The 20,593-nt window shown below is 42.6% G+C and overlaps 1 protein-coding gene across 2 annotated transcripts in view; it reads right to left on the bottom strand.

The window, feature by feature from the left end:
- Positions 1–20,593, bottom strand: part of Sestd1 (SEC14 and spectrin domain containing 1) — a 127,321-nt gene that overhangs the window by 47,749 nt on the left and 58,979 nt on the right. For both annotated transcript variants that reach the window (XM_028762927.1, XM_028762928.1), the window contains 2 exons: positions 6,395–6,464; positions 2,548–2,656 (listed from right to left, as the gene is read on the bottom strand). In XM_028762927.1, coding sequence (XP_028618760.1) covers positions 2,548–2,656; positions 6,395–6,449 — 164 coding nt within the window. In that variant the 5' untranslated portion in view covers positions 6,450–6,464. The remainder of the gene's footprint in view (positions 1–2,547; positions 2,657–6,394; positions 6,465–20,593) is intronic.

The raw sequence follows: 20,593 nt of genomic DNA, 5'->3' as shown, positions 1-20,593 counted from the left end.
CGCCCCGGGGCGGCGGCGGGAGGGGAGGGGAGGGGAGGGGAGGGGAGGGGAAAAAGGCAAGGCAAGGCAAGGCAAGGCATGGCAAGGCATGGCAAGGCAAGGCAAGGCAAGGCAAGGCAAGGCTAGGAAAGAAAAGGGAGAGGAGGGAAAGGAAGGGGAGGGGAGGGAAGGAAAGGAAAAGGAAGACAGAGAGAAAAAAACTTTTACTTGAAGACTTGGATTTCTCCAATACTGAAAGGCAAGCAGCAACAAATCATTAAATGGTCCTTCTATATTGGAAGTAGGTCTATGCCCTAGTTAGTTCTGTTGACTACCTGACAAACTGAGAAGAAGGAAGCTCAACTGCACAACTCCCTACGTCAGACTGGCCTGTGGGCAATGCCATAACTCATCAGGTGAGTCTGGGCTGTATAAGAAAGATAGTTAAACATACGTCTGGGGACAGATCAACAAGCAATGTTCCTGTTGGTTTCTGATTCAAGCTTCTACCTTGAGTTCCTACTCTGGCTTTCCAAGATGATGAACCATAGGTCAAATAAACCCTCTATTCCTCCAGTTGTTTTGGTCACAGTGTTTACCACAGCAACAGAAATTAAACTAGGATAGAAACTGGCACCAAGCACATAAGGTAGTTAACGATGAGCCTGGGAGCAGGCCAGCAGTGTTCCTCTGACGGTACCAAGTGTGTGGTGCTAAAGTTGGAGTGGCTTTGGAAGGTCTGTGGAAATATTCTGGGGGCCACTGAGCATTCAAAGATTAATAAACTATTGTGGGAATTTGCAAATAATACTGAATGCAATGTAGACAATGGAGACCTGGCTTGTAAAGTTCTAGAAGGAAGCCTGAGGGTCTCTCAAAGACTATCAGCCATTTGTTTGTTTAAATTTATTTATTTTATATATATAAGTATTCTACCTGCATTTATACCTGCATGCCAGAAGGAGGCATCAGATCCAATTACAGATGGTTGTGAGCCACCACGTGGTTTTTGAGAATTGAATTCAGGACCTCGGGAAGAGCAGTCAGTACCCATAGCCCCTGAGCCATCTCTCCAACCTCTTGTGTGATGTTTTGGATTAAGAATCTGGAGCTGAAGAATCAACTATGGTTAAAAAAGACCAGGACCACTAAAGTAAAACCGTGGCTTTACAGAGCCAATAGGTAATAGTTAGCTGAGGCTAAAACGATCATCTGTGACGACAATTTAGGGACTATTTCATTGAGGCCAGCACAGTTCACAGAAGCTGTGGCCCAGAGAGGGCCATGGCTACATCTTCAGCTGGAGGCTGAAATGAGTCCCCCATATGGAACTGGCTGTGATGGCTGCAGGACTGAAGGGGTCCTGGAGAAGCAAAGACTTTTTCTGCGAAATAACAAGAAAGACCTTGCTGACGGTGCAGCCTTGGCTGCTGTGGAGACCTTAGAAAGTTGGAGATGCCAGAACCATGGACTATCCATCAAAGGGCAGAGGCAGGTGTGATGTGGGACAAGCCCGGGCATAAGCCTACCAGCTAAGCCGTGAGTGCTGTGGATGGCAAAGCAGAAGTGGAGAACCTGTCTTCGAAGGCTAGAAGAGGAAGTCAGATCTCTTAGAGGTTCAGGTGTTTACAAGACACCTAATGTGGGTGCTGGAAGCTGAAATCAGGAAGAGCAGCAAGCGCTCCTAACTGTCGAGCTATCTCTGCAGCCCCTACTTTTGATATTGAAGCGACTGGTAGATTTAAGCAAACAGGAATTTTTGAAAATTTTCTTCACTCAAGAACTATGAGAATTAAAAACTCATGGACCTAGAAGCTAAATTATGTGTGTGGTTTTTTGTATTTTTAAAATAAAAATATTTGAAGACTAATAGCCTTTGCTCGTATTAGTGACTATAACTTAACATAGTGAAGTAGTAAACTAAAAGAAAGATAAGTTCATGTAGATTAAGATCTCTCTCTCTCTCTCTCTCTCTCTCTCTCTCTTTCTCTCTCTCTTTTCCTATGTATGTATGTGTGTGTGTGTAGAGGGGGTGTTACATGTCTGTGTAGATGTGTATACCTGTGTGTACATGAAGGCCAGAGGTCAGGAGTCCTGGTTCTATCATCTCTCCTGAAACAGGGTTACTAACTAAGCCTAGACTTTGGCTGGCAGCCACCAACCCCTAGCAATCCTTCTGTCTCTGTCAATCACAGTAATGGGGTTATCGGAAGACGAGCAAGAGGCTATGCCCAACTTTGTGCATGTGTGCTGGGCACTGGAACTCGGATCTTGCCGTGCTCTTAGCCACTGAGCCTCTCCCTTGCCTCTAACTTCTCCTCTTTCTGAAGCTCCATGGCATACAGATGCTTAGTCTAATGGTTCTTAAAAGGCTGAAAGTACATATTTAGCAATCTGTGTGCTATGCAGTGCATCCAACAGTAAAGTATTTCATCTGTGTACTGCTATCAGCCGCTGGTGCTAGCCTTTAACTGTAATTTCACTGCTGACAAAGTATGTGATACTTCAATAGCAAGAATCAATAGGAAGCAATATTGAAATTGAAGAAAAAGACACCTTTAGAGTCACCTTGGAATGCTGAGTAGATAATCCAAAGTGACACTCAGCTCATCCATATTTGTCTGTTCAAGGCATAACGGAATTGTCAAGATGAGTCCACTGCGTCTGTCCTTTCCTCCTACAGAAAAGATAAATTTAAGATTTACCACATATTAAGATGACATACGAATAATGTTTTAATCCAATGTTATTAAAACAATTGTAAGTTTAGGACATAGTGTGGAAAGTATCAAATGACTATCTGTAGATTATAAATGATAATAGTAAAGGCAAATAAGTAAATAAATAAGTATGCAGAAGAAAATGCATCTCTGAAATCTTCATCAAAACCAAAATCATTTACATTTTCTTCCATTTAGTCTGCTGCCTAATTGAATCAACTCAGCAAACACTTCCTGTGTGCCCAGTACAATCAGTGTTTGCAAGTAAAACAAATTTGCATCTGGAAAGAAAAGCTTTAAGTCATAATAAGAATATGAATTACTGTCACTAATTTGCTACACTGTGTCTTCATATAAAATCCATTAACTGCTATAAAAAGGGTTTCAGGCAATAGAGAAAGATGATTTAAGAAAAAAAAAAGCTGTACTAAGTATAAGGAAAGTAAAGACTTGGGGAAAAGCTGTAGAATTTTTAAACCAAGTTACAAGAACATTCCATGATGGGAGGTGACCTAAGTTCACTCACAGAAGAAACATAAATATACGTGTAATATGAGGAGCAATGGAAGGCTGCCTTCCTACATGACAGATTTAATTGATTCACTCAGCAAACAGCACATGGGTACCGCTGTGTGCAGGCAGGACAGCCAGCTGCAGACTGTTCACATGGCAGTAGACACAGCTCTAACCAGCTTAGAATGTGGAGCAGAAAGCCAGGGAGTGGAGCCCACTGAAATCTCGTGTGTGATAAGTCCTTGCCTTATCTGTCCTAAATGTTAAATGTAAAAGGTAACTTTTAAACCCTGCAATCTCACCTGCAATCTCAGCACTAGAGAGGTAAAGGCCAGAAGACAGACAGCAAGTTCAAGGCCAGCCTGAACTACAAAATGCGATTCTCGAACAGCCAAAGACTATGGATACAGCTTAGTATAAGTGCTTGCCTATCTGCTTAAGACCCTGAATTCAATTCCCAACACAGCATATCAAACAAGCAAACAGGTAGAACTTTGATACATACCTACCATCTTCCAAACCTCGCTCATGTTTGCTCACACTGAAGCCTACTATCAGAATCAAGTGACGTTCACAACAGCTTTAGAAGGTTAAAAAAACAAACAAACAAACAACCAGCAAATCCTGAAGAAAACAATTCTGTATAATCTCTAGCAATTCATCAGTAAAAACTGAAAAGCCTGAGGTGAAAAGACTTCCATTAGTGACAGAAATGTGATTTGAGGCATGACAGCCATTAAGGGCTATTTTCTATGCAACTGTTGATATTGAACCACTTTGTCTAACATCAATAAACCGCAATTTCAGAGGGTTCGACCTAATACACAGTGACTCAATAGCATTTTTTGTTGATTAGAATATAAATTTTAAAAAATGGATTACATAGGTCATTTCTAAATGATAGTGGCCCTTATGTGATTCTCTTGGCATGAAAACATTTTTCATTATTATTAAAAAGAAGTTTGAGAATAACTGGCTTTAACTAATTATGGTCAAGAGATAAAAATTTAAGAGTGGGCAAGGGAACTTTTTGTTTCTTTTGTTTTGTTGAGATAGACTCTCTCAACATAGCCCTGGCTGTCCTGGAATTCTCTACATAGATCAGGATGGCCTTGAATTCACAGAGATGCACATGCCTCTGCCTCCTGAATGTGGGGATTAAGAATGTGCACCCCCATGCATGGCTTGGGCAAGGGAACTTTCGTTTGCTCTTCAAGACTGACAAGCTGTCCTCCTGCGTTTAAACTAAATGCACAGGTGTTCACACTCAGACTGAGTGACATCTAAAACACTTTGGAAGTTTTCTTTTGGGGTCAAGACGACACTACCCTGCACTCCACATCCTCAGTTTTTACTGTGGGTAAGAATATAAGCTCTGATGTGAAAGTGTAAGAGTCACAAGGCAAGAAAAAATAAACAAAGGCCTGGAGGACAGCTCTGATCAATGGGCTCGAGTGCTGTAAGACGAGAAATGTTACTGGTGGAAAGAAAACAGTATCCAGGAGTGGGACAGCAGTGTGGGAAGACAGGCATCTCAATATGGGAGCAAGACAAACGGAAACAATCTTCCTGGCACACCCAAAGTGAAAGGTTTTCACGTGTGTGCAGCTTGGAACAGATCACAGCAGACTAGTCAGTTCCACGAGGGGAGGTTTATTAAGAGAGAGGGAGAGCGGGAGGAGAGAGAGAAGAGTAGAGAGGGTAGAGGCCGGCCATGACCACGTGGAGAGAGGGGGAAGGGAAGGGGGAGGGGAGACGGCACCTGGCAACCTGCAGGTGCGGGGTCCAGGGGCCAAGAGAGAGAGGAGGGGCAAGCAGCTCCTTTTATAGTGGGCAGGCCTACCTGGCTGTTGCCAGGTAACTGTGGGGAGAAGCATACCTGGCCGCTGCCAGGTGACTGTGGAGGTGGAGTTTAACAGATTACTAACACAAAGCACTTCAAGACAGTTTGTATGTTTGTTTGTTTGGTTGGTTGGTTTTTAGTTGTTGTTTGAGACAAAATCTTCTATAGCACAGACTGGCCTCAAACTTTTGATTCTCCTGCCTCAGCCTATGAATGCTGGAATTCTACAAGTACATGTCAATCCCTATATTCTGCTCGATACTTCCAGTTATAAGAATGAACATTATCAAACAATCATTATAAAATTCATAAGGCTGCAAATGTAAACATTAATAATATAATTCATATAAAACACCATGGAGATGGCTGAAATGCCAAATAATAACACAAGTTTAAAAAAACACACAAACATTAGACTGGAAGAGACAACCCCAGCAAAATAATTCAGCTTTTTTTTTTCCTTTATGATCTTCATCAGGAAAACATATCAACTTACAAAGACACATCAGATGTTTGGGGTTAAAAAAGAAATTAGAATTATCAAGAAAATGACAAAAACCTCAAGGAAATAGGAAAGTAAAAGAAAGACACTGTAGTCTGAGCAAACCTAAATGGGTAGGGCCCTGGAGCCTACAGTCTGTGCTGATATACTCAGTTATTCAGACTCCAAAGTTACTGCGTGGAATGAACCACACCAAAGCTCTCATGGGAGCAGGGGATCGTCCATCTTCCCCTTAAATCATACTAGTGTATGTATACTTCATGTTAATAACTTTAAGCAAATTCAGCATAGTACAGAGAACAGCAGACATGGCACTTTGTAATCTTCCAGTGCAGTGGAAGTTTCCCTGAGAATGGAGAGGACGGGAATCAGGGCAACTCAGTCCTGGAACAACTGCTGACATGCTAGTCCATCGGCTAGCACTTATTACTCAATGTTTCCTTCAGAACTGAGAAGTCGTGATTTCAGCAGTGTGACAGTTACTTGATGGTCACTTTAGACAATCACAGAACAGAGTAAGTACCAGGTCACAAGCAGTGGTGGTCACAGCAACCCACCCAAAAAAAGGTCTTAAAAACAAAACCTGTATAGACTAGAGCCCTGGCCCAGCAGCTGGGAGCACGGACCACTCTTCCAGAGGGCCTGCATTCGATGTCCAGCACCCACACGGCGCTCACAACTGCCTGTAACTCACACACATTCAGGCAGACAAAACATCGGTACACATAAAGATAAGTAAATCTTTAAAACAAAGTTTATAAAAGAAATTACATGTATTTCTCTTAAGCTAATCAAAAGCAGTTTACACAGCACACAGTTCTGGCCAAGCACACACACCTGACAGGAAGGCCAGCTTCTTCTTCAGGATGGGCAATATCACCGAGGCCTCCATTGCACGTCCTTGCCTCTGAAAAGACAGAGAAATGTCAGCTACAAAACGACAATTATTCCATGGAATTCATGTTTGTGACTGTTTACCCAGGGTTTCTAAATCCAAGTGAAAATAATCGGTATTTTGAGCCAGTTAAGTCTTTTTTTGAAGGGAGCTGTAGATTTTTTTTTAGTGGCATCTCTGCTCTTTACCCACAAAATACCAGTGATCCCCTCACCCCTGGCTGTAACGACCAACCTACGTCTAGACATTACCAAACAGTCTTTAGCAGGTAAAGCTGCAGCTGGCTGAAAACCAAAGGCTTAAGTGCTTTTCAGAGCAACACTCCTGGGCCAGAATACTAACTGTAGACAGCAACACCTCGAAAATTACTTCAATTATTTTATTAATCAATCAAGTAGGCAGTCGGTCTGCCATTGCCTTCCGTATTACACAGCTTATTCCAAATCTCTGATTCTCTCTGTCACAGTGGTAACAGCATTCTAGAATTTCACCCGTTCTTCCTCCTCCCTAACACCTCAGAACAGACTGGAACCTTTTACTTCAAAGTACTTCTAAACGCAGACTTGTTACCAGATCCATCGTTCCACATTTCACAGCTTTAAATCCTCAAAAACAATCTATTTATTAGTTCGGTTCATTTCTTTTGCTTTATAAAAGTTGTTGTTTTTATTTGAGACAGGGTCTCCCTTTGTAGCCCAAGCTGGCCTGGAACTCATTATCTACCCCAGGCTAGTCTCAACCTTAATGGCATTCCTCCTGTCCGCCTCTTGAGTGCTGGGCTGAGTTTACCCTTTGGGGCAAACCACAATTTACTGTTTGGTTTTCCAGAGTCCACGCAGTCACAGCCAGGGTTTATGGCTACCTACAAAAGGGAATACTCAGTAGTCAGGGCTGGGATCCTGTAAGACAGTTTTCCTTAAATGGAGGCTTCAGCAGGGCAGGCATTCTGGGACTTGGGCAGCCCGCTATACTAATTTGAGGAGAACAGGACCTTTAAAAAACAAGAAAAGCTAATGCTAAACTCTACTGTCTTCTTAAGAGTTCGCCACTGCTCTCCCTCCTCCCTCCTCCACAGCCACTCACTCCACCCACACCAGGGCAAGCAGGCCCTGAAGAGCACCGTGACAACTCAGGGAGGGCTGCTCTCCTTTAAAAAAATGTTCCTGGAATAGAGACTATGACTCTGTGGATTGTGTGTCCAGCAAGGATCTGCCCCAGACCTATCCCATCTCAGCCACTGCGCTGTTGGCTGGAACAAAACACTCAAGTTGCAGTCCTGTCCTGCAAAAACTACAATCTTTAAAACAACAACAATAACAAAAACCCTGTATTTGAAAAAGAAAAACAAATATAGTCATCAGATAATGGCTAATTAAGCAAGACTAATTAACCCAGTGAAGTATTTTACAGGCTTTGTGGTTAAGAGAAAAACAAAGACAAAAAAATACCACCTGCCTACAAAGAAAACAACCTGTCAAACTAATTGATGTAGCCTTAAGTTTGTTCCTTAAATGCTTGTTTTCAATTTGCTTTTTTCATTCTGATCCTGTATTACCCAGCTAACAGAAAGTAGTTCATACAACCTCACATTTTTACATCCTGATGGAAAACCTATAGCATTTCATGTTCTAAATCAATACTGCAGTTTGATGAGCTGTTATCAGCCAGACAAGAACCCAGACAACTTGTGTTCACATCTGAGAGCTTTTCTGCCTTGATCACCTAGCTGGGGCCCTGATCTCAAGTTTGATAATGATGTTAATAATGATTATGGTAATTAACATTTACCTTACACTCAAGTGTTTATTACAAACATTGCCCTTTTCTAAATGACTTCTGGTATTGACTTATTTAATGTTCCCAATATTTCTGAGGTACAAGCTAGCTGATTCAGTATCACACTGCCAGTGAGAGTGGGAGCTTGGACTCAGAGACAGGCAATCTGGTTCCTTCAAGGCCACTTTCATGATATGCTATCAGTTTAATAATCAACAGTTCTGAAAATACCCAGTGACATCAATTAAATAGCAAACTAGTCTAGACTGAATGCAAATCACAGATATGCAGCAAAATAAAACACATATACTCGGTCTTTGTCCTTCAAATAGAACTCCTCAACCCCTTGGAATTTTCTGAGTGACAGGAAGAGTGGCTTTTGTCACTGCTAGAGTGCCCCTTCCCATCAACCCATGCTAATAGAATAAATGATGGCGCCTCTACAAGTTCAAGGGAAGCCTGAATTGCCATCAGGCTCCCCAAAACTCTAAGGAGGGTAGGGGGAACAGAAACTCTAACAATCACCAGTATCCCATAATCAATCATGACTACACAGTAAGACATCTGTTGGTCAAGCAGTGGACACAGACAGTGCAGAGAGGGTAGCAGGGCTGAACAAGGCCATGGTTCTGAAACCCCTACATACTTTACAGCATGTGTGTCACGCTGGGTTATTCCAGTCATTCATTATGTAGTGAGGAAATGGCATTCCTGTGGCCTGAGTCCTTCTAGTAAATTATCAAACTAAGGAGGCCATGGTCCTGAGAGTGATCTGAAGCCTGAGACCCAGGACTTGCTACAGGCATCCAAAGTGAGGTCAGTTGAGTGAGATTCAGCCTTTAAACTTAGGAGCCTAACACTAACTCCAGAACTCAGTACTAAGTGAGGTGAAGAGCAGTGTCTAGAGAACTGAGTAAGGGGAACCCCTCATATTTAGTGTCTGAAGTGCGTGGTAAAAACAGTGGTGTGTATGCAGAGGAATATCACACTGTAAGAAGGGAAAACAACACCTACTACAGAAATTAAATTTGACCTCTCTGAAAGCTAGAAACAGAACACTGCTGAGATAGGTTATCAGTAATGTTGTTTCCACAGGGAAAGCTCAACCTCGAAGCCCCCCTTCCCGCCCCCCAGTCACACAGTAAAACTGGCATCCTAACCAGGTTGTTCCTATCTGGTTACGAACACAAGTTCTTAACTGCCTTTAACTCCTTCTGGCTCCGAAGCCGGTTTCTCCAACTTCCTCTGCAGTTCCATACACTGTACAACACGTCTCCAGTAAGATTCCTCTTCTCTGCTCAGGTCAGCGGAGGAGGGACTTCTTTGGTCAAGGGGACAGTGAGTGGACTAGGGAGCAACACTACAGTTCACATCTTAGTGGACAGCATCTCTTCATGGCTTCGTTTGCAAAGTGTGCTGTCAGGGCGGGAGCGATGGCTCGGAGGAAAGAGCACTGGCTGTTCTCACAGAGAACTGGGTTTGGTTCCCAGCACCCACATGGCGGCTCACAACAGTTTGTAACTCCAGTTCCGAAGGATCAGATGCTATCTTCTTGCCTCCTTGAACATCAGGCACACAAGTGGTGCAAAGATAAGCATGCATGCAAAACACTCACACATAAATTAAAAAGTCATTTTAAAAAAATCAGTCAGTGCATGAAGGCTTTGACCTTTGCCACAAGGACCCCATTAAACAACAATCAGTATACAAGAATATCTGCACTCCTAAAGCCCCACAAGGCTCAAGAAACAATGGCTACCGGAGACCCCGGGAGTACAGATTATGTTACCAGAATTTTGCAAGCCAGGTTATGGATTTTATGCCAATTAATACAGTTTAATTGTTTACCACTGAGTTTTCCTGTGTTCACAGTGGCAAACATGAACTTCCACCTTGTGTTCTAGGTTCACTCTGGCAAGCCAGTGCCCTGAAGGAGCCTTCTGTTTTCTCCCCATTTCTTCAGAGACAGCTGCTAAACCCAGATACTCCTTCAAAGTGTGGCAAAGCACTTATTCCCTAACAGCTTATTTATTTATGTTTGGGGTCATGTTAAAAATGACAAAGAACAATGAGAAACACACATCTGGGGCACATGGGGCATGATAAAATAAAACAAATAAATGTGAAGCATGGGGAGAGCCTCCACTCCCCCAGTCTCTCCCCCCGTCTCTCCCTGTTTCTCCTCCTCCCCCCCCCGGGCGAGCCCCCCCCCCCCCCCGCGCTGCCACTAAAGAAACAGACAACAGCAAACCTGGAAGTGATCGTACAGCTATGGCTTAGGAGCCAGAAAGATGGCTCATCCCTCAAGAATCCTGCTCTCCAGAGGACCAGGTTTGGTTCCCACCACCCTCATCAGGCAGCAGATAGCTCCCTGTAAGTGTAGCTCCAAGGAGTCTGATGCCCTCTTGCAGCCTCCATGGCATTCACTGTTAGAGACACAGACATAACATATAATTCTCTTTTTTAGGTTGTCCAGCTTAGCTTTTCAAGTGTTTACAGAACCATTTTAGAAAAACAACTTGCTTCTCTTTGATTATGTTAATGCCTTGTGGAAAAGTTAAATTATGTATAAAGTACAGAAAATGAAGAAATGAACATCTCTTACAAAATGTATGTAACCCTCACAGTACAATATTATTGATAAGGCAGGCCCAGCTCCTGCTCTCTCCATATGAGCAAACACAGACATTATTCTTCACAAGAAAGGCTAATCACCCCAAATATATGAATAAGCCATATTCTCAATCAAAGAGCAAAGCCAGCAAGGCACAGTAGCAATGAAGCTAGCTAGAAAGATGTACTTCTTAAACATTTGCCAATTGAAGTAGGACATGCTTAACAAAAACAAAATAAATTGAGAAACACGCAACTGTGCTTTTCATAGTTCATATGTGGTCACTAAAACAGGCTTCTTCTGAACATGATTTATTAAATAAAAAGAAAATTAATAGAAGGCTATTATATAAAAAGGACAGAAAACCAGGACAGTCAACAAGGCACATTGGAGGCTCCTGAGGGTAAAGAGAATCCACCCCCGGCTTCATGTCAGCTTCAGCCACAGAGATGGTTCTGGAAGTACTCTGGATTTGAACTGTTTTGGCTCTCAATGTCGTAAGTGACTAAGTTGTATCTTAATGTCATTTCTTGATATAAAAATGTAAATGTCACTGGCTTTCTTCTAAAGCAAGAAATGACTCTATGAGAAGCAGAAGTGCACTAAGTTCTCCTGATAACTGCACCTACTCTAGCCTGATCAGCTTTTCCAAGATCTGAGTTGAAAGAGCAGAAAGATAACCAAGTGGTTATGCTGACATTGTGTCTTCCCAAGAGCATAGAAAAGCATTGTACATCTGTACCTTTTCATCCATTACTGAACCGATTTATAGAACAACCTACCAGATGGAGGCATGGCTAGGTGCTAGATGCCCCTGCATTCAGAAATACCAGAAGCAGTAAGGGACGAATGAACAAAGGTATATAAAATAATGCAGCCACTCACTCAACCTAGTCCTCACAGCACGCTTAAGTTCTCAAAGGCTCCCACCTGACAGCAGCCACGCCCACACCCTACTGAGCTCTCTTTCCACTGAGGGAGCTTCCAGCCCCAGCAACCCACTGGATGCCTAGAGGCGAATTCTGAAGGTGGCCAGAGAAGTCAATAACTGCCATCAATGGGCAGCCATTAGAGGGCAGCAGAGCATGTCCTGAGCAGCAGGACAGGACAATTACAGGCCTTTTAATCAAGACTCGGCAAATTACACTTCAAAAGAGATTATAATTGATGATATGTGTGGGGGTACTGGAACTCTTCTCTCAATAAGGATAAATCAACCAGTCTGCTTGGAAAATTCAGTTAGATTCTTTGAGGAGTGTTTTTTTAACAACCAGAGAAAACCCATTAGGATTGCCTGAGGCTAACTAAATCATCTCAAATAAATCTACATCATGTAGTCACAGAATGGTGGTGAGCAAAACCAGAACACAGGCTCCGTAGCCTTGTATTCCCAGGAAAACTCTGAAACATAGCTCTCCTTAAAAGCGGGTTAGGAATAGCTTCAACTGTTGGTTTGAAATAAAACCAAACCCAAGCGCAGGACTGGTTCTCACTGCTTCCTGCCTGGCTCACCATACCCACACACAGAACTGTGCAAACATGGGCTTCTCTCAGCATCAGGATGACACTGGGGAACTTCATGTGACTTTTTTGTTAGTACAGGTGCCAGTATGATTGGTAACCTAGTTTTAAAACAATACTGACAGTTTCAAATGAAAGAACAACAATCCCCTGGAAAGACTTTAAATCACCATGGTAAAACAATGGCTGGCTTTCATCACATCAAATCCCAAATCCCAGTCCTCTTCATCTGCGGACCTGGCCAGTTTGGAATTTCTCTGGGCTATCATCAAACCTCTTCTTCCCTGACCTTGCTTCTAGAAGGAAGTGTTTGGCTTTGTTGTGGTTGTTTTGTTTTGTTTTTCTATTGTCAATGATACACACACATTCCACTCAGAGTAAATCCCATTCCCCAGACACTGACATTCCTACTCCATTTCAAGGGAGACTCAGTGAGACATGTTTCAAGGTCCCTGGCTACACACAATAAGAGTATAAATTAACTTTAATCCTGTTGCTCGTATGACAGATACCACAAAGGAAAAAGTACTTCTGTTCAAATGAAATATCACCTATAATGTACACTGACATTTTTGGACTGTTTATTTACATAATGTAAAAAGATTTATCATTACATAAAAAGTTGCCCCCCATCAAAACTCTTTTAATTTTTATTTTATGTGTATGACTGTATTGCCTCCATGTATTTATGGACACTGTGCATGTCTAGGCCAGAAGAGTGCATCGAATGCCCTGGCACTGGAGCTATAGACGGCTGTGAGCCGACTCAGCTCAGGCCCTCTGGAGCCAGCGTTCCTAACCCCAGTCCATCTCTTCAGACCCAGAAAATCCCTTACTTTTATGGGCATAATCACCAGAACTACATCATAGGGGTGAAGATGGGGTGAGTGAATTTATTTTTGTATACAGTGTCTGGCATATTCCAAGACAGTAATTGCTCAATAAACACTGTCTTCTCCCCACAGCTAAAATTTCCTTCCTCCATTCACTGCTAGTTGAGTCACTGATTCACCCCTACTAAAGCCTTCTTGGGCCAACAGATGAAGTCCTGCCCTTGTTATATATGGCACATGCCCAGATCATCATTAATGGCCCAAGGATCCTCACCTGTGGTGATTCTACAAATATCTACACAGTATCTCACTTTATCGGATGAGAAGACCTAGGCTGGAGGAATACTTTGCTTGGGTCACACAAATGAACAGATGGCCACTCTCAGAAGCGGAATCAATGCATCTTTATGCTCATTTTCCCATCACTGTGGGTGGATTGCCTGGTATACAAATGTTACCTTGCTGAAGCTGTAAAGAATTCAAACCAGCAGAAGTGTGCAGAAGAAAAAATCTGGAAAAATCTAGATGATGTACATTTAAGGGGTAAAAAACAAAAACTAAAAATATGCAAGCAGCATGCTCCCACACTCCTGCTCGGTGCACTACCAATGCTTAGCAACTCATCCCAACTCCACGGTGGTCAGAGCAGGAAGCTACCAAGAGCTTCAACAGCAAAGGCAAAGACCTTCCAGTACTGCATATACTTTGGATGATATTAAGGTCTTGTTTTCTAAAGAGTCCTATATCTGTTCTGGAGACTGGGAAGTCATGATCGTGGTTTCAGCCAGTTCAGGACCTGATAAAGGTGCTCCCAGGCGGCACTGTTTGGATAGCCTCACAGGAAAGAGGGCAAAAGGAGAAACACTACATCTTCATAGAAGAGGACAGAGGAGCAAAAAGGAGTGCTCCCATTAGCCTGAGTCCTTTGGTAAGAGTGTGAGTCCCACTCATGAGGTCCGCAGCCTCTGCCTCCAACACTTCCCGAAGCTTGCTGCCTGCCACCCCTCAAAGGGAACCAAGTCAGTCTTGGTGACACTGAGATGCCTGACACAGCACTGGGATCTGGGAAGGGACAGATACTTGGAATAGGAATGACAATCTGTCAGTAAATTGTTCAAAGTGAATAACGAGTAAAACTGCTTTCTTTTCCCAGTTTCTTTTTTTTTTTTTTAATTTTTTTGGGTAAGTTTTGTTTGAGTAATCCTTGTTAGCAAAAATTATGACTTTTTATTTATTTTATGTATGTAAGTACAATGTCACTCTCTTCAGACACACCAGAAGAGGGCATCTGATCCCATTACAGATGGTTGTGAGCCACCAATGTGGGTGCTGGGAACTGAACTCAGGACCTCTAGAAGAGCAGTCAGGGCTCTTAACCACTGAGCCATCTCTCCAGCTCCCCTCCTGTTTCTTTATATTTGAAAATGTCTATGATAAATGCCCAATGCAGTAAAATCTTTAAACATGCAAACACTGTGAAAAAGGAGCCGTAATACTTTAAACAAGTTTCTAGTTATTTTTTTAAGAAATCCAAAATCAACAGAGAAAGTCAGATATGGTAGTTCATGCCTATTAATCCCAGCAGTCAGAGGTTGGAGGAAGTAGGGCTGAGTTTTAGTACAGTCTGACCTATACACTGAAACAAGAGGGGGAGGGGAGACAGAGAGACAGAGAGAGACAGAGAGACAAAGAATATGAATTTAGGAAACAGATCGTGCTCTTAAAGTGGTTTCACATTCACCATCATAATCTAAAGATGTTTGTGGGAAAAGACTCTGTGGAACCATTTAAGACCGCTGAGGAGGGAAGAAGCTATTCTGATAAATTCCATAGGTGGGGAGTAAGACATGGTGGCAGGCAACTGTGAGGGTATGCAGAGCTCCGGCTCTACCATTTTCTTGGTACTCAAACTTCTAGGTCCTTATGTCTTTCTCACTTTGAGAGTAGTTGTCTTCTTAGCAGCCCCCCTCTCTATCACCACCACCATGAGACATACTTGTTTAGGGTGATCAGTTACTAGAAAACACTATGTCTATAGTACATACTCACTGTGGCAGGCAGACAGGCAGGAAGGAGTGACTGGGCAGACAAGAAGGCAGGTCTGCTAAGTGAAGCATCAACAAACATCATAAATGTTATAGTTTGAGTGGGACAAACAGAACTCTAAACTGTGTGCATGGTGCACACTAATATTTAAAACATGTTCTGCATGTCATAACAATGTATCCTGCCTATGTAGTCAATAAAGACAGCCACTGTTTCTGAGATCAAAGCCCGCGTGCTCTCCTGTTTGAATGTTGCCGTCTGCTGGCCTAGGGAATGCCCACTCTCCACACGTGACCAGTGCACAGCACTTGTTGACTAAACCCCCTCCTCACAGTCATAACAGCTTTCTCACTTAGGTTCCATTTAGAAAAATAATTAGAGGCAAGAAAATAAGGTTAGATAATTTTAAACTAACCCAAGCACTATGAATAGAATGTGTATTTTCTTTGAATAGAATATTAAATTACATAGTCAGGGCCATTTGCTGAATCGTCTGGGCCCATTAGGACCATGAACGAAGAGACACTTTCTAAAGCCATCTTTATGCTGGGCCAACTCTACTGTTAGGCTCTGGGAACGGCTTACTCGGCTTTACTACTTACCCTGAGTTTTCATCATCTCTGTTTCCACACTTGCACAAGTCATTATTTAATGTGCACACCCCGTTTCTTGAGGTTATCCCTCAGCTTGTACTACAGCAATCACCATAACCCCCATCTCACGTTCTCACTTTACTGCCTATTGATGCTTTTCCACTTGCAGCTTCTCCTGGCAACATTTAGATGACTTCTGACTCTGGTCACCCCATTGTCACTTGGCAGAAGAATCTGATTTGTTATTCATAAGAGAATTGCGGAGGAAGTCTAGGGTCCCTCTAGGCAGCTAAAAAGGAAAGCTTTTACCGTCATATGTCTTCTAATACTTGAAACAATAAAGCTCACTTTCATTATCAACCACCGTCATCACCATAATCTACATACAAGACGGTGACAACAGAGAATAAACCAAGTGTCTACTACAGGGCCATACAACACGCAAAAACTTTGTTTTTAAATGAAAAGCTGTAGCAATAATTTTACGAAAAGTAATCTGAGCATACGTATGCATCCTTGGTGCGTGTGCGTGTGCGTGTGTGTGTGTGCATGTTAAATAAAAGACAGGGATGTAGCTCAGTTAGAAAGCATGAGGCCCTGGCTTCACTCCCCAGTGCCAAAAGGTAAAGTATGACTTAAAGGACGCTCTCCAAGGGGCCACTGCTTCCTATGCTCACCAAGGGCACCAAGGCAGCACTTCCTGCTTTAGTGACTGCACTGCCAGTCCAGCCCTAGTGCTGCATCCTGGTCCTGAACAGGATCAAGGCTACAACTAGATTATATCTCGAGCCCACTGACAGGAGTCAAATCCTGACTGTGCCCCCTTCTCAGCATTAGTTTCGTAGTATGACAGAATTTTTCTATTAAATCTCCCTTTTAGCTCAAACTCACTCACATAGACTTCAAGGCTTAAATGCTAAAACAATCATGCTTCCTGACTCCTTCCCCTATGGTCTTCTCTATGACTGAGAATCTACCATGACACCTGTCAACCACAAAGGCAGCAATCTATTCATGGTACTCAACTCTTCATACTGGAAAAGTATATGCTGCATCATGTGTTGCCAGGCAACTTCTATTTGCATTAAGAAACATCAAGTGAGGTGGGGGTGGGCATATGTGAAAAGTCTTAACACTATTCTGGCCTAAAGATCATACTCAACTAAATTACACATCTTCCACACTTCTATTCTGAGGGGTTATGCTGCCTTTTTAACTTAGATACCCCTCTGTGTTTGGGGAGATGAGAAGCTCTACTTAAGATATGTGAAAAGAACTGCCAAAAAAAAAAAAAAGGTTGTGATGATTCTACCTTAAGACATAGGGTGGATAGTTGTGGTGGCTTGAATATGCTTAGCGAGAGAGTGGCAAAATTAGGAGGTGTGGCCTATCAGAGTAGGTGTGGCCTTGTGGCAGGAAGTGTGTCACTGTAGGGGTTGGCTTTGAGACCCTTCTAGCAGCCTGGAAGATAGTCTTCTCCTAGCTGCCTTTGGATCAAGATGTAGAACGTTAGCCTTTCTAGGCCTACAGCTGCTTGAATGTTGCCATGTTTCCCGTCATGACAATAATGGACTAAGCCTCTAAAATTGTAAGCCAGCCACAATCAAATATTGTCCTTTATAAAAGCCATAGCCATGGTGTCTCTTCACAGCAATGGAAACCCTACAACTAATAAATATGGGTTTGACATTATTAAAGGAAAGGCTGAAATCTCAGAGGATTATTCTTCATAAGACAAACCACATGAAGTTCATCATGAATGCTAGTTGGTACTATACATTGTGTAAAGGAATCAAATGCCCACTCTGTTCTCAGTAGGAGGAAAAAGCACATGACACAGCTTCACAACTCAAATTAAGCGATCTTGGTGACCACGCCAATCGACATCTCCCAATAGGTCTTTAAAAGTCTGTAACTGCAATGCAACTTCAGACCAGCTACTAACTTTAGCTGAGGTAGAAAACACAATTCATGTTTTTGTGGAGATATTTCTAAGGACTTCCCTTTAACACTTAGATGATAATAATAAGAGTGGATCTAGGAAAATGAAAAGTTGTACAGGAGAAAGGATCGTAACAGAAGACCTGAAACTAACTCAACATCATAAGAAAGGTAAGGCCACCATCAGTGAAAAATTCCTGAAGAAGAATTGTGACATCCAACATCATTATCAAGATTGGCCAGAAACAGGCTCAAGAGGGCAGACTTAGTGGGGCAAAGCTTCAAAGGTATGTATATACCAACTTGGCCAGAGGATGGCAATGGCTGCTTAAATGTGATTTCTTACATGCCCAAGAATGTATTTCAAGACATTAGCTTCTAAGCTGAGGATTAGTCAAAGAACGCTGTCCTCTCCTTCATAAGGAGAGCCGCTCAATAGACTGAAGGCCCAAACAGAACCCAAAAGGAAAGAAAAGTTGAACTGTCTGCCCCATGGCCTGGGTGAGAAGACCTTAGTCTTCCTCTGCTGTTCTCAGTTCTCAGCCTTTTTGTTTCAGACCAGAAGGCACAGACAGGCTCTCCTGAGTCTCCAGATTGCAGACAGCCAATCCTGGGGTAGTTCAGCTTCCAGGATTGTGTGAGAAAGAGTGAGAACATGTTCTCTCCTTCCTGTGGTTCTACTTTCATTATTATGTGCTTCCATTTATTATGAGAGAGAAAGAGAGAGAGAGAGAGAGAGAGAGAGAGAGAGAGAGAGAGAGAGAGAGAGACTGAGACTGACTCTTTTCCAAAGAAGGAAAGAAAGCTATCACAAAAACCAAGCCTATTTACCTACACTGGCAGTTTAGGGTACTTTAATTCAGTCTACTAAAGAAACAGTCCTGTCACAAGAAAGCTTACAGAGTTAACTAACCTGGATCTGTGTAGATTCATGGAGACTGAACTGCCAATCAGAGAGCCTAAGTGGGATGGACCTAGGCCCTCTGCACATATGTAGCAGCTGTGCAGTTGTCTTCATGTGGGTCTCCTAAAGTGGGAGCAGAGGCCATCTCTGACTTCATTGCCTGCCTTTGGATCCCTTTCCCCTAACTGGGCTGCCTTGTTTAGCCTCAGTGGAAGTCTTGCTTGACTTGATATGATTGGGCCAGCTGATGTCCATGGGAGGCCTCCTCTTTTCAGGGGAGAAGTGGAGGAGGAGTGGATGGGAGGTGAGGAGGGAGGGAAGCTACAATTAATATGTAAAGTAAATAAAAAAACTTAGTCAATAAAAAAAGAATGTATCTGTGGGGGAAAAAAGGAACAAAACAGTCCTGCTTACAAATAAACAGAAGCTATCTCCGTTTATATGAAGACTCTATCTCCATTTACAATAAACTAGTATAAAAATAAAACGAGAACAAGAAGGCTGCTAAAACCTTACCAGGAGCAGAGTAAAAGGCCTTAATAATCATTAAGCTATATTATCTCTCTTTAAACAAGCATTCTGGGGGCATGAAAAAAAAAAACACTTTAGATCAGAAATTTTAAATCTAAAAGCAATGGACAAAAGCAAAAAGAAACGAGGTGACTGACTGCAGCACAAAACACAATACAAGTACAAAGAAAGCTCGCATCGGTGCTGACGTCTGACCATGTTACTACAGTCAAATAAAAACTAAGAAAAGGCAACCTGACTGCCACACACATGGCCCTGCTTAACGTAAACGGGTCACAAAACAAAACCACACGAAACAAAACCAAAACTTATCATTCCATGAAAGGAACTGGGGGGCTGACAGGGAGGAAAGTGAAATAAGAGAAACAAGAATACATTATACACATGTATGAAACCATCAGATAACACAATTAATAAAATAAAAAAATAAAAATAAACTAAACCATTTTAATCTTTAAATCTGTCAGCAACAGGACTTCAAACCCCAACACAATCATCTATACAGCTATTATTAAGGCAGATTTGTTTTGAGCAGCACATTCGCACTCTTGGGCATGTACTTGTGTATACTTACATGTCTCTTCCCCTTTTAGACCACATCAAAAGACAATTTATTTTTATTTTGTGTGTATGAATGTGTGATGGTTTGTATAAGCTCTGCCCAGGGAGCAGCACTATTAGAAGGTGTGGCCTTGTTGGAGTAGGTGTATCACTGTGAGTGTGGGCTTTAAGACCCTCATCCTAGCTGCCTGGAAGCCAGTATTCTGCTAGCAGCCTTCAGATGAAGACATAGAACTCTCAGCTCCGCCTGCACCATGCCTGCCTGGATGCTGTCATACTCCCGCTTTGATGATACTAGACTCAATCTCTGAACCTGTAAGCCAGCCCCAATTGGATGTTGTTTTTATAAGAGTTGCCTTGGTCATGGTATCTGTTCACAGCAATAAAATCCTAACAAAGACAGAATGTTTTCCCCAAATATATGCATATGCACATATGAGAGCCTGGTACGCTCAAAAGGAGTCAGATCCTCTAGAACTGGAGTTATGGAGGTTGTAAGATGCTGTGTGGATCCTTGGATTCTAAAAACTGGGCCCCAGTCCTCTGCATAGAGCAGAGTTGTTAATCACTAACTCATTTCTCTCATACTTCATCTTTAAATTTGTACTGAAAACATTGGGGGTGGGTCTAGAGAGACAGAGAAAGGTTAAGAGCATGTACTATTTCCAGAGAGTGGAGCTCTGTTCCCAGTACCCATGTCTGGCAGCTCACAGCTGCCTGTAACTCCAGCCCAAGGGGATCAGACCCCCTCTTCTGGCCTCTAAGAGCACTGTATCTCTCTCTCTCTCTCTCTCTCTCTCTCTCTCTCTCTCTCTCTCTCT

The sequence above is a fragment of the Grammomys surdaster genome, unplaced genomic scaffold (assembly GCF_004785775.1).
Source record: "Grammomys surdaster isolate TR1022 unplaced genomic scaffold, NIH_TR_1.0 136, whole genome shotgun sequence".
NCBI classification, from domain to species: domain Eukaryota; kingdom Metazoa; phylum Chordata; class Mammalia; order Rodentia; family Muridae; genus Grammomys; species Grammomys surdaster.
Note: the sequence above shows the minus strand (reverse complement) of the source record. Positions and strands in the feature narration are given on the sequence as shown.